The 20,015-nt window shown below is 34.5% G+C and overlaps 3 protein-coding genes across 5 annotated transcripts; all 3 read left to right on the forward strand.

Moving 5' to 3' along the window:
• Positions 1 to 1,650: 1,650 nt before the first annotated feature.
• Positions 1,651 to 2,961, forward strand: LOC128181013 (uncharacterized). The gene is made up of 3 exons (XM_052849261.1): positions 1,651 to 1,903; positions 1,999 to 2,512; positions 2,633 to 2,961. Exons 1-3 carry the CDS (start codon positions 1,841 to 1,843, stop codon positions 2,800 to 2,802), a joined length of 747 nt encoding a protein of 248 aa, XP_052705221.1. The 5' UTR covers positions 1,651 to 1,840; the 3' UTR covers positions 2,803 to 2,961.
• Positions 2,962 to 9,184: 6,223 nt separating this feature from the next.
• On the forward strand, positions 9,185 to 14,412 carry LOC128181655 (acid-sensing ion channel 2-like). 3 transcript variants are annotated; one of them, XM_052850130.1, is made up of 8 exons: positions 9,185 to 9,523; positions 9,717 to 10,272; positions 10,498 to 10,596; positions 11,040 to 11,220; positions 11,924 to 11,983; positions 12,467 to 12,620; positions 13,705 to 13,796; positions 13,990 to 14,412. In XM_052850130.1, exons 1-8 carry the CDS (start codon positions 9,405 to 9,407, stop codon positions 14,151 to 14,153), a joined length of 1,425 nt encoding a protein of 474 aa, XP_052706090.1. In that variant the 5' UTR covers positions 9,185 to 9,404; the 3' UTR covers positions 14,154 to 14,412. The 3 variants fall into 3 exon arrangements, with proteins under 3 accessions (XP_052706090.1, XP_052706091.1, XP_052706092.1); XM_052850131.1 differs by having other exon boundaries at positions 12,467 to 12,605; XM_052850132.1 differs by lacking the exon at positions 11,924 to 11,983.
• A 2,158-nt stretch (positions 14,413 to 16,570) lies between these two features.
• Positions 16,571 to 19,628, forward strand: LOC128180856 (putative succinate dehydrogenase [ubiquinone] cytochrome b small subunit, mitochondrial). The gene is made up of 4 exons (XM_052849019.1): positions 16,571 to 16,640; positions 17,266 to 17,439; positions 17,875 to 18,034; positions 18,874 to 19,628. The coding sequence occupies exons 1-4, from the start codon at positions 16,607 to 16,609 to the stop codon at positions 19,031 to 19,033; spliced, it is 528 nt and encodes a 175-aa protein (XP_052704979.1). The 5' UTR covers positions 16,571 to 16,606; the 3' UTR covers positions 19,034 to 19,628.
• Positions 19,629 to 20,015: the final 387 nt, after the last annotated feature.

Genomic DNA, 20,015 nt, shown 5'->3' on the forward strand with positions numbered 1-20,015 from the left:
CACGACTAAACTGAATATGCATTTGCGCTATCTTATCCCCTATCTTCTTTGTAATGTGTACAAGATTGGATGAATAGTTTGAGAAAAAGGCATTTATTTATCAATGATTTGCTATTTAAGCAGTAAAATAGAGAGAGAGAGAGAGAGAGAGAGAGAGAGAGAGAGAGAGAGAGAGAGAGAGAGAGCGCGAGAGAGAGAGAGAGTCTTTTTTACTGGCAGAAATGAAAACAGCCGGTCATCTAAACAAAGCTGATGTTTCTGTGAGGATGAATGCTTCTCATGTTGATTAAATATTTACTTGGGTAAGACGCTTGATATTTATTGGACCGAAAACATCTAATTTCTTTTACAAAATGTACAATCACCTGCTATGAAAATAATTACTTTGTGTTTTTTAACGATTTAATCGGGGGCAAAAAACCGTCTTCCTGCGTATAATGCATACGTTGATCGGCTATCCAAATATTTAAAAAAATCAAAAGGGTGTAAACAATTTTTATACCAGAAATAATGCTCATTGTTAGGACTTGGTTGCGTTCCTCCTCTCTCAACAATCAGCGGTTTCCTATTGTTCTCTCAAAAGTCTTCGATGCAAAGTGCTCAGTTACATAATGAATGCGCGTGCAATACGATATTAACGGAGAACAATTACAGAATAAAAATCGTTTAGCAATTTGGTTTTGTCCGTGATACGAATGGTTTTGTGGTAGGAAAAGAACGCATTTTTATCTCAAATCGGGAGAACAGCAGGTGTTCAAATATACCGACCGTTTCATAACGGCACTTGAGGGTTTACGAAGGTTGGAGAAATTGAGGGGTGTGGGTCCTCTCTTTATTTATAACTCTTCATAAAAATATGATTTTAAAACATTAGAAAATTTTATTTCTAGTCTTTTGTTTTTAATTCGAAGAACAACGAAAAGTATTCTTTTCACTGAGAACAAGCAAAGATTCGAATGTACTAGTGGTTGAAGACGAGGCCAAGGATGACACTAGACTATACTAGTGTCATTGGTATCCCAACACTTGCTTAGCTTTTTTAGATCAAAAAAGAACCCGACCAAGGAAAGGCTCAGTGAAAGGTAAATTGAGAACTTTTAATACACACACTGACACCACAATTTTCAAGTGGGTAGCCTTTAATTCACTAACATGCCCTCGTAAACTACAGACTAGCGGCAAGAAATCAGGTGACGCGCGAACAGAAGGGCGTATAAAATAATAATTTCAAGACTTTTATACCGCTTTCAGCTACCTTTTTGTGCTGGGTTTTTTTTACCTAATAGGCAATTTTTTACATCACAACAAAAATAATGACATATCATATTTAGCATACTTTTGTCTTTTTTTGTTGAAATTATCATAATTATACATTATGTCAAAGTTTGATCGTTCCGTGGTTTTGAAAAAAAAAAGTAACCCAGAATCTGCATTTTTTTTTTCATTGTAGTTTAATTGTTTAACTGTTCTAAGATTTAGGAGGAAAATCTTGAGATCGCAAAGTTTTATTGAATAGGGTTAACCTTACAATAAAACTTGGTTTCTCCGGTTATAGTCTGTACAACAATATTTACATTTCCGATTGCGATCATTGAACCAATGGCAAGTTGGAGTGCTGTTCAGCGCACTCAGAGAGGCGGAGCCTAGGCCGCGGCGAGAGAGTTGGTGGCAGGGAAACTAATAGAGTATCTAAGCCCAATCACCTTGGCACGTGGAAGAATTTGGCGACGGAAGGTTTGATCGCGTGGCATTGACGTCACTTAAGTCCAAGGTGGTAGGACGTATATGTGCAGCAAACTTGAAATGTGTAAATGCGTAAAGTGACTGCCGAAAAATTGCAATGGATTACCTGAAATGTTTACCTGTGTTGCTTTCATGTGCCATCGCCTCATTGAGCGAAACAGTAAGTATTTTGACATAATCTTCACACAAATTATTCCTTTTAAAAGTTATATACTGATAAGTTTATTTTTCATTATTTGCTTCTTTTTTCGCCAGGTCCCACTTCCATCTTTCCAAAAACTTTTACACCACTACCCTGGTTACAAGCATTTTGGCGGACGTTTTTCTCACCATCGCATCGTGGACATCATAGGTTGTAACAAAACAGACCTTTTGCACGACACAAGTGCACTGCGAATGTCTTTCGCATTGAACAAAATAGGAAGTGTATATTCAATTGGACATGAACCCATTCATTTATCAAAATTCGGCAAAGACAGTGTTGCAGGGAGAGATGGTTATCAATATCTGTTTCATCCGTTAGCTTTCGGTCCCTACATGGCAGATAAGTTCGGATATCCAAGCATATCAGTGCTACATGACAAAGATCCTATTGCTACAAAGAGGAAGTTCTGGGGAAAGCAAGGGATCATGGAAATCATAACATATACCAAATTCGGAAACAAACCGAAAGGACACATCGCCCTGTGGAATTGTGATCGTCTTTATCAGACAAAAGACTGGATCTCCAAACATTCCTTATTAACAATTCAATTCTGGGAATCACCAGGTAATTTAAATACTAATTTGAGTCGTGAAAGAATATATTCCTTAATCTTTGTTAATCTCATCAGACAACGTTTAATTGTAAATGAAGCCGTATATAAGGGTTTCTGGTTTTATTTTTCAGACTCAAAATGTGACACTGTTTTCCAAAAAGACAACTCGCCTTCACAAGTGACTGGTACGTGGGGTGGACGGAAATACGACACTCTGAGACTAAAAGCTGCGAGAAAATTGGTTAGATTTAATCAAATCTACAGAAAAATGCCACACAGACTTATCAAATTTCAATATTAAACTTATAGGAGAGAGATAGAGACGATGATTTGTCCAAAGGGAACCGCGCTGTGTTCATTTTTTTATAATGTAAAAATAATTGTGTGCTCTGATGTTTGTATTTGTATTTTTATAATGTTTACACTTGTTATTACCTTAAATAAATGTTGTGATTTACCAGATGTTGGTTCGTGCTTTTTGTATTAACTTCAGTAAATTGGCAAAATACATGTGTTATAGACAGACTTCCGTGTAGGGGTGCATTTAGTGGTACAGATCATAAAGGCCTTTAGTCATTTTATCACGGATATAGTAATTTCCCTAAAATGACGATGGAAGAAGGCTAACACTGCATTTGAAGCGTTTCTCCAAATTCTATTATTCATATAGTCTTAACTCTTAAGAATGTTTAACAATATAGCATTGGTTAGGTTTAGTTGATCATCTTTGATAAGTATCTTATGTGCAGGGATGATAAATATGAATGAATCTATATTAGCACGACGTGGAGGATTCAGTAAGTATTGACACATGGAGTAACCTGTTGCCGCGGGAAGGAGCACGAGGCACCTCAGACTTGCGCAGTTCAGGCCTGGATGCGTTGGATAAGTGCGACATTTGATATTTACGATTTGGCTCGGGTTTCTATATGCCTAATCACCAGAATCTGAGATACGTTCTTTATGTGAAGTCAAATTTATGATAAAATATGTACGGTAATGACGGAAATTCGACACAATCTGTGCAAGGTGAGACCATGTATCAAATATAAAACCGTTCGTTAGAATCGGGTTTCAGCAATTGTGGCACCAAAATTATCAGGTCGTCTTTGCCATTCTCGTGTGCTAAAGAATTCATCGTGATGAAAATTGGCAGTGAATGACAAAAAGGCAATGATTCTAAATTACACAATCTAACCGTTTGTATTTTGTGAATATATGTACTTGCATGCTTTAACATGGAAGATATGTCACTGTATATATTATCTCAGCTAGACTAAGATTATGGCAGAGAATCGTGTTCAGAACTCATGAGAGATCATAAATTGCATATATTAATTAAAAAATCATAATTTTTGTTGAGGCCTTAAATTTTACTAATATTGACAATTAAAAATCGTGGTTGTTTTGGTCAAAGTTTATTCTTTAAAAAAAACGGTTAAGGGCTTTTTGAAGAAAATCAAATTAAAAAATAACTACACATATACATAATTTTACGTTACAAAATGAAAATCTCAACATTTAATTATTTGAGGTATATATGAAAATTTCATTTCTCTTTTTCAATGACGCACTAAATCATAATCAAATGCAGTAAATATTGAAAATCGAATGACCAAAAGTTTGTTTGACCTTTTGGGTGTAAGAGGCCATGATCATTACATTGTCAGTTTAATAAAAGTACCATTTAGGTTGAGTTGTTGACAATTAGTCCAAATCACCGAAAGCCTCCCCTACCGGCCACTAACAAGCGTCCCGTGGAGCCGTATAATTAGGACCCTTCAGCAGTGATACGTTTCCAAAGCATCCAATTGTCGCTTTCTAATTTCTAACTTAAAAAGAAGACTGTTTAATTCTACATCTGTCTGAAGTGAACATGCCTGCAAGCAACCTTCGGGCTCCTTCACAAAAGAAGACAGTATCATCCCCGAGATTGTTTGATGTTGGTTGGCAGTTTACATGTATCAAAATACATGATCTATAATGAATTTTTGTACACTTCGCTAATGCAAGTACATCTTAAGAAATACAACTCACTAGGTGTGTCTGTGCATCATGAATACCCTGCAAACAGGCACGTTTTAGGAAACCTGTTTCCAAAGAAAGAACAAAGTGGTACATGTACATATATGCAATTGTGTTTCAATTGAACTCGCGTTAAATTTTGACGCGAGAAAAGCGCAAGAAACATTAAATTAGAAATCACGTTTCAGCGAAAAAAGTTATTTCTCGGGATCATCAGAAGATATGACAAGCTTTGTTCAAACACGAACCATATCAATACTTTATTTATTTAATCCTCCAGTAGATAAAGTAAAACGTATTTGAAAAGAATTGGAAAAGGCAATACATGTAATTATTAAAAAAATAATTGATTTGTTTGAAACTGAATTTTTTTTTATCTCTGAAGTTATCAACATAGATGAATCAGCCTTTTTAAAAAGGTAAACTGACCAAAGAATGGAGTTGGAAAGAGTGGAACAGACAATGTCCTTAACCCATGTATTTCCAAAGTAAAAAAAAAATCAGCAAATTTATATGTAGGCAGAGCAAAAAAAACAAAACGTTGGAGGAATAGAGCCAAACAGATGAAACACTTTATTCTGGTTTTCCATGGACTGACATAAAAAATTCTATCTGTACAACTTCATTGATTGTAAACTTCAATATATAGTCAAGATCGCTACAATAGATAGTAGTATACCGGTATTCATAATTTGATCAGGTGGAAACATATAGACCACGATTTACAGTTACTGCCGTTAGTACCGTTTTGTCTAAAAATACGTGACTTTTGATACGGATACACGTGTCCCCCACGTTTCCAATCATGGTTGTAAAATATCTAAACAGGGAGACGAAGCTTCAATGGTGAAATTCAAGTGCAATATATCCGTCACTTTTTGCAATTTACGTGTTTACTTTTCAAAATTGTCGCTTCCGGCGTCGGGTGGATATCAGATTAGATTTCATTTGTCACTGAACTTGAGCAGGTGCAAGTTGACATATGTCATCTCAATGAATAAAATACCGGAGCTGTTGAGCAACTCATTCATATAGCTATCATTATATAACGATCTGTTCCTTTTGATTTCCACAAAATCTGCGTCTGAACTTTACTTGAAATACCCCCTCCAAAAAAATAATCCATGCACTCCCTAAAATTGAGTTTGAACTTAAACATCTTTCATCAACAACCATTATAAAACACCTAGAACTATTATAACAGGAGCTTGGACTTTGGGTAGTTGTGTCAAACAGCAATGTCACGTATGCCTGTCTATTTCATTGCTGCCCACTCAGTGAAAGCTCATTGAAATCAACACGATTTGTCTGGCTTCTGAGCTAAGACTACGCAATCGGTGTATATTTCACTTGAATCAAGCATCATTTTTAACATGTTTTGACGCAAGAAGTGATAGCTAAGTCCTACGGAAAGTCCAAGGCCTTGTAATAATGGTTCTATCTATCTATCTATCTATCTACAGTAAAACTCGGTTATCTACAGTAAAACTCGGTTATAGCGAATTCCTAGGGACCAATGGATTTACTTCGTTATATCCGTAATTCGTTATATCCGTATAACGAATTCGTAATAATAACAATAGCGAATTCTCTATATACACGTTTTCTTTCACTATGACCAGACTATAATGTTTGCTGATTGAGGCTTAAACTAAAAATACATTACATTGGTACCTTTAATAATCGGTTTGTGAATTGAAAAATTTATATGAAAATGAATTCATTCAAACTATTATGTTTAATGGTAGTGCAAATTTTTTAAACTGTAAAGAAATTCGTTTTAAAAGTGTTAATTTTCGTTATTATTCACCGCTACGGGACTCAATATCATTGGTTATATCCGAATTCTTTATAACCGTAAAATTTTTGCAAAATTTTGTTAAATTTACCGGGGACTCAATAAAACTTCGCTAAATCCGAGAATTCGCTATTATCGTGTCGTACTAAACGAGTTTTACTCTATCTATCTATCTATCTATCTATCTATCTATCTATCTATCTATCTATCTATCTATCTATCTATCTATCTATCTATCTATCTATCTATCTATCTACTGATATATCTTTAGACTTATCTATTATCTTCTTCGCGTTAAAGATAATATTATTTTGAAGTGACGTTAAACGTAGCATTAAGTTTGGACAGCCTTAGTTTGCTTTAGTATCTTTGGGGGAGTTGTTGTTGTTGTTTTTGATTTATGAAAATATACAGTAGTCAGTAAAATTTTGCTCTAGTTTCCTGGGGTTGTTGTTGTTGTTGTTTTGGTTTTTTTTTTAATTCTTGAAAATATACAGTAAATACAGTAAACGCTAACTGAAAACCAGTAGCTTTACGGGAAAATTTGTGTTGACATGGCATATCAGCCCGAGGTATCCAGTTGAGCTATAGATCTGCAGCCACAGTAACTGCAAGATAATTAAAGACCTATAAGGTCAAGGTCACATTAAAATTGCTCTAACCGGTCGTTCTTCTACATAGGAGGATTGATAAAACCATCGTTATTGTTTTCTTTAAAACTGAGTTAATAATTAAAGAGTTGCGAACTCAATGTCATTGGGAAGGTTAAGGTTAGTCAAACTTAACACATATTAGATGGTCAACAAGTTAGTCATAAGATTTACCTTAGATTTTAAGATATTATTTAGTTATTAAGAAGATATTCATATATTAACATTTTTGTGACTTGACTGCTTTATGCAAAAGAGCCCAAATAATGTCAAAAGATGTAGAAAAGAAATATATCTGAAGCTTTTATATATAATACATACTGTTTTATATGCAAATTGCGCATACAATTCATCAAGAAAAAAATTGAATGAAGTTAAATGGAAATGTCGAACAACTTGTTTGAAAATGAAGTTATCTCAAAAAGTGGAATAGACAATTCAAGGTTAAAGAGGAAGCCAACTTCAGAAAAAAGGTTGAATTTTTATTCCAACTAATATTTATCTTGGTATGACGTCAAAGTACTATATGTTGAATTGTTTCTTTGAAACTGAGCTTATCCCAAAGTGTTACGGACGGACGGACGGACAGGCGGACGGAAGACAGACATTTTGTCCCATTTGTTCAAGATTTAATACATATACCATAGAGACAAAAACAATACCAAAAAAATGCAAGCCTCTAGTGTGTAGAAAGAATGCGGGTTATGAAGCGTGGCAATAGGATCTCAACGACGTAAACAAAAATAATAATTATGTCACTATGAATTAAAGACATTTTTATCTAAAACATAGGCATTCGTGCAAAGGAGAACAACTCTGTTTAGGAAAATATTTCAATAGTTGATTTATTGATCAAAGGCTGTTACATGCTTTAAATTGTTTCATGTAAAAATCATGTTATTTTTGTATTTCTCTAAAAATGGTTAAATTGTGCAAAAACACACATAAGAGTGAAGAATTTGCTATTCTAAAATTATTATAAATCATAATGTATCAATAAATATCTAATTAAACATGTCAAAAAAAAGGGAATTGGACTTTTTTTAAAATAATATTTTAATTTTGATAAAAATCTATGACAATGAAAATTACCTTTTTCGGTATTTCAAATGCATGAATAAAACCTTCAAAAAACATTTCATTAATGACGCGACTGACGTAATTGTGGGTAGCAAGCACAATGCATAATTGTATGAAATGAAAATGACGTGAAAATGTCAATGATATCATATTCATTTGAACAATTGGTGAAAATTATAGAAGTGTTGGTAATATAAGGAATAATTCTTTGAATATGATGAAGTGATCAATACGGTCGGGCATGATCAAATCTATCATAAAGCACTTCGGGCTTTTTGAATTTGATCACACCGACCATACACCGAGCATATTTTATCACCTCCTTATACAAAATGATATGATATGATTCCCTATTCCCTATATATTTTAAATTTTTAGTCAAGATCCGTTTAATTCCGATCAGTGGGGCTAAGAATCTTCAGACAGACCTCAGTTTCATTGCCTTTCGATTCAATGTAGATTCAATAAGCTTTATACGTGTGTCAAGGCATGGCTTAACGTAAAAGGTTAGGTTTTTAAATAACACGAAAAAGAAAAAATCCAACAACAATAAAATCAACTCTGAAACTGCATGCCAGGTGAGTGTTGTTGCCCATGTGTATCCTGCGACATTAACATAGGCTGTCCAAAGTTAATTCTACGTTGAACGTTACCCGCGCGCGTAGATTTAGGAGAAATTGTCGATTAAAACAAAAAGAACCAAACAAACCCTATTTTCTTTTCAATTCTATTTTTTCCAGTATGATTTTACTTTTTGCAACTAAATTGAACTAATTATACAATACTGCAATCTGTAGAAGTACCAAATTTTTAGGACACATTATGGATTATACATCGGATACTTAATGGGATTGCCTTCAAAACTGACATAAACGATCATTAAACAGTTTCTTAACATCAAACTTGAATGCTCACTGCATTTGTATTAATATTAACTAATAAAAATCACTCGTTTGAAAATTTTGTGTTTTAAATTAATCGCCCTCCTTTGTAGGTTTAGTATTTTGAAGGTGACGTTAAACGTAGAATTAACTGTAATTTGGGCAGTCTTATCATTGTTACATCAATATCTGCTATATATTACAACATGTTGATACTATGGTCAAATCACTAAGAAGCTTACCTCGTACCAGTCACAGCATCCATGAAATATTAATGATGCTTTGATTGAAATTCTTTGCTCACTTTATCGATTTTGAATTCAAATTAAGCTTTAACATCCATACTTTATTAAGGGTATATTGAAGTGTATGCATTTATTGTTATTACATCACAACATCCTGGACAATCCGTTACGAAGATAAATTTGAGTTACCCATCAATTGAAAGTCTTGTATCCAGTTAACAAAGATGGACACCGCCCCACAGCCTGAGGTGAATTCTATTCGTGCTTTGTGGATACATTACCGCGATTCCTCAACTCTCCATGGCTTGTCTCATATCTCAGGGCGAAGAACGTGTACCCGTGGGTAAGATATATTTTTTGAAATTATTTATAAACTGTGCAATATAAGTTGTATTTGTATGTTCCCAAAAAGAAGGTAATTTTATGGGTCCTCTCTGTCTCTCTGTCATTCTATCTGCAAAATTTGAATTTTGAACCAAACGTAACTAATATAAGCCAAACTGAAATATTGCAATAACTCTTTTTTATACTTATAGAGTTATATGGTTTATGCTGGTAATGGTCATGGGTATTTCACTCACAGTGACTTTATATGACCTCAAGGAACAGTATTTCTCGTACCCAACGTTAACCATGCTCAATATCAAGATGTCGCATGAACTAGAATTCCCTGCAGTCACCCTGTGTAACATCAGCCCATACAAGATGTCCAAACTGAATCCAGACGAAGCCATGTTGGATTACCTGAAGAGAGAAAGCAACATGGGTTCCTTTATGCCTCCAATGAACTTCAGCGATTCAAAGTATAAACTGCTTTTTAAAAACGTGGAAGAAGATTGGTTGTTCAATGTTAGCTTCAGCATCAAGGATTTGTTTATCGCATGCAAGTGGAAAGAAACACTGTACTTCGACTGTACTAAGTTGTTTATTCCTTATAAAACAGAGTGGGGACTCTGTTTCTCTTTTAACGGTTTAGACTCGCCCGAGATCCATAAAATTGGTTATGTTGGAAGTATTCTGGGATTATCTTTCTTCATCCACGTGAATCAAAGTGATTATGTCTATGCCAGGAACATGGGGGCGGGGCTGAAGGTCAGTACAGCAAACTCTTGTCTCCGGACAACGTATATCAATTCTTCTTATACGTGTACATGTATTTATTCTATTTATTTGAACCTTTTGTACAGATTCAAGAAGATATAAGTGATATATGTAACACGATGTGTTCCAAACCAATAAAGTTAGATTTCAATGTTTTCATGTTCATTTTCAATTTTTGTCTGTTTGCTTGTTGTTTTTAATAAAATCATCTTTCAGATCGTCCTCCATGCCCACAACGAGGAGCCGAACGTGATGGACTCCGGTTACCTGGTGCCCCCGGGGACCACCACGTACATCCCCATAGAACGCAAGGAGGTACAGTCAAATCTTTAATCGTTCTGTTTGCGTCCTGCTCAAGACCTTAATACCTGCAAGAATATACATCTACCGTATATTCTGCCTTATTTCTTTAGAAATTTGATTACGTTCTGAATCATTAATTAGAACCCTTTTAACAAGAGCCTGGGCTTTGGGTAGTTTTGTCCAACGGCAATGTGACGTGGGCCTGGTTACTAGTATTTCAATGCTGGCCACTCAGCCATGGCTCTTTGAAATCAACAAACTCCCATTTTTAACTTGTTTTGACGCAAAAAATAGATAGGGACGTCCTACTGAAAGTCCAAGGCCTTGTAAAAATGGTTCTAAGTGAATTTCGCTAACGTGGGCTATGTGATTTATTCGCAAAGCTAGCATCCCTGTGAACCACCAAAGTAAACATTTTTTAATGGTTTTTATGGTAAATGTCTTTGTTGTTGTAGTACAAATTTCTCCCCAGTCCTTTCAAAGCTTTCGGCAAGGAGTATTGTTTGGACACGGAGAGTGCTGGGTTCCAGAACCACCTGAAGCACCACCGGCTGTATAGTTACAGCGGGTGTCTCAGAGAGTGCAAGGAGAGATTCGCCTTCCAGAAATGCCAGTGTCGGAATCACCATGATCTAGGTAAGACATCTCATCAGCTCACTTATTTTAAAGTTCAATTGAGTAATTCTGATACGATCATAAGGTTTTCTATATTAAAAATGATTTGAATAAATAGAAAACCCGCTGAGGTCATAGTTGGACCTTGTTGCTCAGGTGAGCTATGTGATCGAAGGGCCCCTTGTTTTAAGAGACCGTGGTGGATACCTTCCCTTTATCGAATAACTACACAGGCACATAGCATCGGGGGGGGGGGGCTGCCCCCCCCCCACTTTTTCTTGCAGCAACTAATTTTTTAAAATTTACATATAAAAAATTGAATAATCATGGAGTTGGCCCCCCCACTCCACTTTTTTTGGAGGATGTAAAAAATAAATATGAAAATAAGGAAATTAGGATTGAAATTGAAGTTATATACTAGCCAGCCCCCCTCTCCCCCCCCCCCCCCCCCCCCCCCCCCGATTAGGATTTTGAAGATTTTTGGAAAAGTCGTAATTTCTTTTTTTTTTTTTTGCTTGTCAAGATTTTTTGGATGAGTCTGCCCCCCCCCCCCCCCACTTTCAAAAACGATGCTACGTGCCTGCTACGGGTTGATATGCATAAGAAATGATAACCCATCTAAATGTCTCTCATGTATTGAGTTATTGAAAGTATTGTCATAATGCATTTGTGAAAAAATGTATGTGATGATACTGTCATCATCAATAGTTATTAATATCAATAGGTGATGCGGAGCCAATCTGCTCCATAGAGAGAGATTACAACTGCCACAAGCCAGCCAGAGGTAAGGGCTCACTCTTTATAATCATATCATCTGCCCAAACGGTTTTCGAAACATGTGAAATTACAATATATTTAAACATCAACAAAGCCTGATGCCCTTTGTACTTAGTGATTTTTAAGACAAAAGAAATAAATTCACCTCTGTCATTTGGTCCATTATACGTTACCAGCACAAACTATACCACACTCCTTATTGCCTTGTTAACTTGTGAGGAGTCCCCGAAAGTTCTGTGCATAATAAAATTTTAATAGAACACATGTGGTCAACTTGAGTCTTCTTAGTAATGATTATCAGTCTATAGTGTAATAAAAGAAATCTAATAAAATTGATAAAACTCATATGAAAGCTTCAATATTATGTGTGGTTTTAAAAAAAAATTAAATTTAAATTGTCCAAAACCAAGTTTAGTTTCTTGTAAAACTTTTTTTTATCGCACTTTATATACTATGATTCATCTTTTAAACATTTCAATTTTCCTTAAAGAGGAGTTCAACGGGAACGTCACCCTGCAGGCCGCCTGTGGCTGCTCCATCCCGTGCTCCCTAACAGAATACACCACCCGTATATCACACGCAACGTTTCCTGCCAACCTGTACGAGGACTGGATCAAAGAAAATTTTGGGTACACAAGTATACGGTAAACTGACCGGAATTTAACAATTACTTGTTTTGAAACCATTGGATATTCATAAGATGTATAATAAAGCTTTGACTTAGTTCAAGTTATGCACACAACAATGCTTCAGTAAGGCATTTCTAATAGGAAACCAAAATTTGAGTGTCAGTCGTTGATTTACGAAGCTTTTAATTCTTTGCTATGTATTTTATTTACATTTTGAAGTGAAAATTCCAATTTAAGACCTAAAATGAATGTGTAATCGTTAGCAACTGTTTAATTATTAGACAAATTAGAAGATGTACAAAAAAGCTTGAAAAAAAGTTTTAACTGGTATCAAATTGAACCTATGTAAACAAAAACAAGGCACGAGCCTTGTTTACATGACAAAGAACTGTGAGCCCTGTATCTTTTTTATAACTCAACTCCTGACTCTCAAACATTTTGTCATTAGAAATGCATTCCTAAAGCATTGTAAATAATAAAAACAGAAAATAGAATTTGACCAAAAATCATGACCATGCCCCTTTAATGTATGTGTGCTGCTTAATGTTCTAATTGATGAATGTATTCAATAAACCAATGCCATGTATACAACAATTTACTTGATGTATCCTTATTCATAAGGTGTATTTATAAATACCTAAAAGATTCGAGAATCGTTGATCTCTTATCAACTTATTAACGTTCACAATAAAACAAGTTCTTATTTCTTACAAATATCAATGCATGTTTTGGTGTTCTATAAAGAGTATTGCCTCCAGCGTCGGCAAGGTTAACAAAAAATGAGTGATCACACAGTATGATTCAGATGTTAAAGATACTAGACAGTCCTTTTTCAAACGTAAGGGGGGGGGGGGGGGTAGAACTCGTATCATTTTTTACAAATATTATTTCTGATTATATGCCGACATTAATTACGAGCTATACAAACAACATTTTTACTCTATACGGAAAATAATTTTTGGGGTATATTTTTGACATTTTCTCGGGATCAATTACAACGCAATTGGAATACAGAATATCACATTGAAATATTCTTAAAAAGGGGGTTTTGTAGGAATCTAAAGCAGACAATTTAGAATGATGATATTTTGTTCTCCAGGGAAAATATCATGGAAGTGAGACTTTATTATGAGAGCCTAGTGTATAAAACCTTCGAAAAAGTGCAGAAAATCACCTTTATTGATATTCTTGGTAAGTCTCTCTCTCTCTCTCTCTCTCTCTCTCTCTCTCTCTCTCTCTCTCTCTCTCTTTTCAAGAAATTTTATGTTTTGTCAGTGATGCTTTTTTCTATTCTTCGTCTTCCAAAGAACAGACTTTGGCGGTTAATATTTTGTTAAAATATAGATCTAATATCGATTGCATGACTGTTTTTACCTATGACCAGCGTCAATAGGCGGACAGATGGGTATATTCCTGGGGGCCAGCGTCCTGACCTTGTCAGAGCTAATGGAGGTCATGGTCATGTCCATCGTTGTCCTTCTCCAAAAGATGTTTCGTCCGACGAGCCTGGCACCAATGCCTGTATCACCCGCCAAGAATAACCAATAGATGCGACTTCGGGCGATATCCGAAAATCCATGATCTATTCACAGTAACATTATCACGCACTAACGTTTTGGCGCTTAGTACAAGTAGTTTTGGTCTTTGCAACTTATTATAGAGCTATCATCATTCCATTCCCTTACCTTCTAAAACTTGGTTCAGCATACTTATACACATGTTGGTATGTAAATTGTATATATTATATGTAAAACTTAATTGTTTTCGCATCGTGATTTCATGTACTTATAATGAAATTATATCAATTAAATATGATCTAAACTATCATGATATTTTGTTGTCTGTTGTAATTTATTAAAAATCAGGAATTAGTTTCGGAGGATGGAAACACTCACCAATTCGAACATCCCTCGGCCTTTCAGGTCAATGCGAGATACAGCCTGACGGAAAAGCCCGAGGAATACTCACCTAAAACAAAGGTTCTAGTTAGCTCCCTTGTCTGTCATTCGTTTTTTTTAAACTATGAAAATTTTCTACTTTTTATCAAAAACTACTGTGCAAATTTTTTACATGCACCTCTGCCTATCACAAGACATGTACATGTATAGAAAAAAATATCTTTGAAGAAAATCTATAAGCTATTATTTGTGATATAATACCGGTATGACAGAATACTATTTTTGAAAAAAATATTATAAATATTCTAAATTAAACTTAGTTAAGTTTTTAATGTAAAAACTCCCGTATTTTTAAGTAACCTGTTGTTATTTTACCATGATCATTCATGACAGTGTATTGAATGTCTGTATTTCGACACAGGAAGTCGTGATCGGCACACTTTTCCCTCATAAATATTTTTCATTTTATTAATTTCGGGGCGGCGGGCAAATTCTCAATGGGGGGGGGGGGGGGACTTTTGTTTAACCAGTTTTTTTTCCGTCAGAAATACGATAAATAAAAATAATTTACAAGTGTAGGTTTATCTCATATTAATACATTTATATGAATATTTTATTAAAAGGGCAAGAGGAACATAAACTTCCTACATAATTACAAATAATCTTAATCGAAGAGTAGAGATCAATAATCCAAAGGGAACGCTAGTTATATCACTACGTGTATATAATTCGGTATCTCCTTGCCAAAAAGTCATTTTTAATTTGAAGAGCGTGCCTTGTATATTACTCTGTCATTGGGGTTAATGCAACATCACTATATAATGTGTGTTTACTGATAAGGTTTTAATCAAAATGGTCAAACATATCAAACTCACTATGTTTTATGACAATGTTTCGTTACTTTAAGTAAATGATTTTCGTTTCCATGTAATAATTCATATTACTTTAAAAATTAATTTATCATAGGTACTAGAACACATGTTATATGTTTTGGTTTTATATATTTTTTATTAAACATGTAGCCATTGGCTACTATTTATAGCGTATAACCTGTAGAACAGTTAATAAGCACGATTTTCACTCATTCGAAGACTTTTCTTTGCCGCATTTACACAATTCCCACCCACCCACCCACTTATCTAGTGACATTTAAAAATCGAAGGACTGTGCACTATCAAATGTAAATTGTTTTATTTCAGAAAGAAGTTTGAAGAATCTTTATATGTATTAGTACGTGTAAATAAATGCAGCAAATAAGCGCTTCCTTCACTAATCATGTGTTTTGTTATTATTGTAAATAATTTATGTTCTGTTGAGTGGAACGAATAAGAACATCATGATAATTTATCACTCTTGTAAAAAATCAGAAATGTAATGCAGAACGTTAAATTACTTCCAACCTTTAAAAACATGCACTAAGAAATCACATTGAAGTTTGATGATATATGAAGTGAATGCTTCATATGTGTTTTAAACATGCAACGAAGCAGAAAGAATTTATATATAGCTGACAATCAAAAGGTAAGTGTTATCTTTAAATTCAAGTTCCACTTTATGTAAGAAAAATCAGAAACGTCTTGGGAATTATTTCATACATTTTAACACATTGTCAAATTCCGAGGAGCACCCCCCCCCCCCTCCAAAAAAACCAAAAACAAACAAACAAACAAAAAACATCTAAATCCACCACTCTCTCATTGATCAACTACAAATGAGAGTGCAAACCCCTTTGATAACATACATAAGCAAATCCAAAGAAGTCCCTCATAAATAAGGGACTCGGCGACCCTGTATTTTATACACACTCGTGTTTTGAAAAAAAGGAGGGGGGGGGGTTAACATGAAATAGTTGAAATGGCGTAAACGTTAAAGAATTGTATAGCAAAGTAATTACATAATTTCCTTCATATCCAAAACTTGATAGAATTTGTACAAAGGTATAATTTATCTTTATTCAGAGATATGTTGTGACTAACGAAGAAGTACATGTATGTATGAAATATTTCGTGGGATATTTCGACCCGATTTCGGGTCGAAACTTTGTAGGTCGAATCATAGTGGGTCGAAACGTCGAGTTACCTGCCGGTGCTGAGAATTTTTAAGATGGCTTCGATCGGTCTACTACGGGCTTGCAGGGGTAATACATAGCTAATTTCGTAACCACTGCCTACTGATTTCGTGTTTTGTTATTGATATTTTTATGATAGATAGGTGAAGTCATGTTTACTGAGTATGTCGGGTGTTTTTATTCAGTGATTACGTAAAGTGCGCAAAAATGTTCTATGCAAGGTCACGAAATATTTATTATAAAATTTACCCCTTCTTCCTTATGCAGATTTAATACAGTATATGATAAATGTTGTCTTATTGTTATCCTTACGTTATATTACTTAGAAATTTTTAACTTTTCTAGATCGTCTTTAATTGTAGGCCTATATACGGACTTGCATGATATCTGCTGATTTATAGATAAAAAGGTCTACAAGTTGCAATAAATATTTTATACTCTGACTGTTCTTTATAGAACTTTTGAAATTTGAATAGTTACAAAACTACCTGGTACATGTAATTTCTTAGTGAGAAACTGCAGACCAATTTAACCTTTTCTTTCAATGAAATCATTTGATTCAAATGATTTATTACTTTTTTTAAATCTTCCTGTTTTAGTTTTCAGGCATGGAGATGCATAGTAATGTTTTTTATCCCTGAGAATTCAGTTTTTTTAACTTTAAAATGTTTGATATTTAAATTTATTTTTTCAGGAAAAGGATGTTTATTTGTAAAGAACAGCATGTTTCAACAGACACTTCCTACCAGTCTTCAGAACAGTCTTGTCACCAAACATTTCTCCCTGACCTCAGTGGCGAGTAGTAATGCTGTAGTTGAATTCTTCAGAGCCAGAAATTTTAGAGCAAAGAGAGGTCCATTTAGACCAGGTAACCTCAGATGAATTCAAAAAATGGATGTTGTCAAGAGCAAACAAAATACATGTCAGTAATCAAATGTACATAAAATATTGATAAAATCCCCAGTATATATTAAGCTTTCAAAATATATGTACAATAGATAAAGTTGATGTTTGTGAGAACCAGCTTTTATACAGGTTTCTTTTGACTTATATTTTGGTACATCTTGTTTGTCTCTCCATCCATTTGTGTTTCCATCTTTTAATATACACCATGCAAATGACCAGTTTACAAAAGAAAGGTTGGTTAACTTCTTCAAGTTCTGTTGCATTTCATATCAGCATACATATCAACCCAAATATATAAATCTTTAGAAATAGGACCATGTGAATAAATATATAGACTGTGTACCAGTACTAGTAATGAAGTGTTTCACGTAATTTATGTACCGGTATATTATTTTAGAGGAAAAAAGAGGTGACCACAAGATGATGGCGTCCACCCACTGGAAGATTGAGCGAGTACTGGCTGTCAGTATGCTGGGGGTCATGCCAGCCTGTCTGTTTGTACAGGGACCCATAATGGACACCCTCCTCTCTATAACAGTCCTCCTCCATGGATTCTGGTAAGGAAACATGTTTCATAAAATTCAGTGTATACTGTAAACCAACTTTTATTTGCGACGACTTTATTTCGCAATTTACTTCTGATAAACTGGTTCGCGATGAGTAAGTGACTAATGTTCATGACCAAGCCTTTCCCAGACCAGTCTTGCAATAACAACCATACGACAACAAATGGTTTTCGGAATTATTCGCAAAAACAATGTCCTTGCGAGCCTCCTGAATATTTCTCGAACGCGAATAAAGATTGGTTTACAGTATTCGTTTCCACTTTGAGTGAGAGGGCATGTTAATTTGCATGTTAATTTGCATATGTTGGTCCAGCGATAGTATATTTGTTGTTTGATTAAGATGTTTGTAATGACAAATTGATGACCCTTTTTAGTTTGACAGTCAAAAGATTACCTTATGGAATATTAGGTTGAAAGCCAAAGGTCAGGTGGTTAACTGCTTAGCCTTCAATTATTGTCCGAGCTATATCGGCCATTGAAGCTTAGTTCGTAGTTTTTCTGTTAGTACCGTTAAAGGTGTAGGATTTGTTATGAACAGATGGCACTCTTGTTATTCCTCTAATATGGCTCAGAAGTAAAAGAGAAAGTTGCAGGTCCTTTTTATGTAACTTCAAAACCTTAGTAATGAATTTTCTTTTCCTCTATATTTCTATTCAAATCTGCCATTAACATTTAAATTTTCATTACTTTTGTTGCCCTTATACAAACCCTTTCCTTGACCTAAGTGTATTTTGCTTTTTATAGTTCTGTCTGTTGATGAATCCACTCAGTGTAAAAGAGATAAGGTTTGACTGTACCTCAAATAATTGGCGGACATTTTATTTTTGCAGGGGTGTTGATGGGGTACTGACTGACTATTTAGAGAAATTTGTTCCTTGGATTCACTATCCCTGGTATCTACTGACCATTGCTGGACTCGCAGGACTTATATATTTCAATTACAATGATGTCGGAGTGTGTGAAGCCATTAAGATGGTGTGGAAATTGTAAATCTTAAAAGATAGACATTGCTTTTGCTTGTTCTTGTTTCTATTGTAAATCCCAGGAAAGGAGAAGTGTATAATAGAAACTTCTAGTACTGTAAGAAAACTGTACAAAATTTGCTGTACTTTTGTCACCAAGATAGCTCTGATTATATCAGAACTTCTGTTCCTGCAATTTGTTATACCCCTAACATTGGAAATCCTTACAGCTGTGAAAAAGTAAAATGAATAGATAAACGGTTTATGGATATGTGTGCCATTTTGTTTCAAATTGAAAGTTGAACTCACTGAGTTCAAGTAGGACATCTCGGATCATTTTCCCAAAAAGTTCTGCTTTATTGTGCTATTATGAATAATTTTAATATGTTTGAATGCATCCTCCAATACCTGGACTTTAGACCTAGTGTTTAACATCTGTTGATACCAACAATAATGTGTACATGTGGATATGGATGCCGTATACATGTATGTCATATAATGGTAAAATTTGTTTCTATGAATCTGCAGTTTTCAGTAATATATAAGAGAGACTTTTTAACTTTGCTTGAAGTATTACGGACATACAATTATTTAATAAATATTAATATATATATTAATATTTATTGAGATGTGTTTGTTGTATATATTTAGATAACTTAGTAGTGTTCAGTCTAATCCAGACCTCAATTTTTGTGGTTGTTCCAACAATAACTTTAAAATCAATTTTTTGGATTCAAATGTATTAACAATAAGTGATTATGGCAAGTGACCCTTCATAGATACTAAACCAAAAAGGACAGTTTCGTGATTAACGAGGAAAGAATAATGCATGAAAGATTATAATTAAATGTGATTAGTTTGCATTTGTTTTTTTGGTGTGTTCCTAAAACTTAGAAATTTTGATAAGAATCATTTGATGCCATTACAATGATTGTCAGTATTGTGTATTATCACCTAATCTGTGTTATCTGTGAAATTCCCCTTCTGCTTTTCATACAAATCTTCTGCCG

This window comes from Crassostrea angulata, chromosome 4 (assembly GCF_025612915.1).
Source record: "Crassostrea angulata isolate pt1a10 chromosome 4, ASM2561291v2, whole genome shotgun sequence".
NCBI lineage: Eukaryota > Metazoa > Mollusca > Bivalvia > Ostreida > Ostreidae > Magallana > Magallana angulata.

Excerpts from the sequence above, each read along its gene's own strand:
- LOC128181013 (XM_052849261.1), top strand. The coding sequence starts at position 1,841 with ATGGATTACCTGAAATGTTTACCTGTGTTGCTTTCATGTGCCATCGCC. Across the intron at positions 1,904-1,998 it reads TCGCCTCATTGAGCGAAACA|GTCCCACTTCCATCTTTCCA; the intron begins GTAAGTATTTTG and ends TTTTTTCGCCAG. Across the intron at positions 2,513-2,632 it reads TCAATTCTGGGAATCACCAG|ACTCAAAATGTGACACTGTT; the intron begins GTAATTTAAATA and ends TTTATTTTTCAG.
- LOC128181655 (XM_052850130.1), top strand. The coding sequence starts at position 9,405 with ATGGACACCGCCCCACAGCCTGAGGTGAATTCTATTCGTGCTTTGTGG. Across the intron at positions 11,221-11,923 it reads TCGGAATCACCATGATCTAG|GTGATGCGGAGCCAATCTGC; the intron begins GTAAGACATCTC and ends TAATATCAATAG. Across the intron at positions 12,621-13,704 it reads TTTGGGTACACAAGTATACG|GGAAAATATCATGGAAGTGA; the intron begins GTAAACTGACCG and ends TTTGTTCTCCAG.
- LOC128180856 (XM_052849019.1), top strand. The coding sequence starts at position 16,607 with ATGGCTTCGATCGGTCTACTACGGGCTTGCAGGG. Across the intron at positions 16,641-17,265 it reads TCTACTACGGGCTTGCAGGG|GAAAAGGATGTTTATTTGTA; the intron begins GTAATACATAGC and ends TTATTTTTTCAG. Across the intron at positions 17,440-17,874 it reads GAGAGGTCCATTTAGACCAG|AGGAAAAAAGAGGTGACCAC; the intron begins GTAACCTCAGAT and ends ATATTATTTTAG.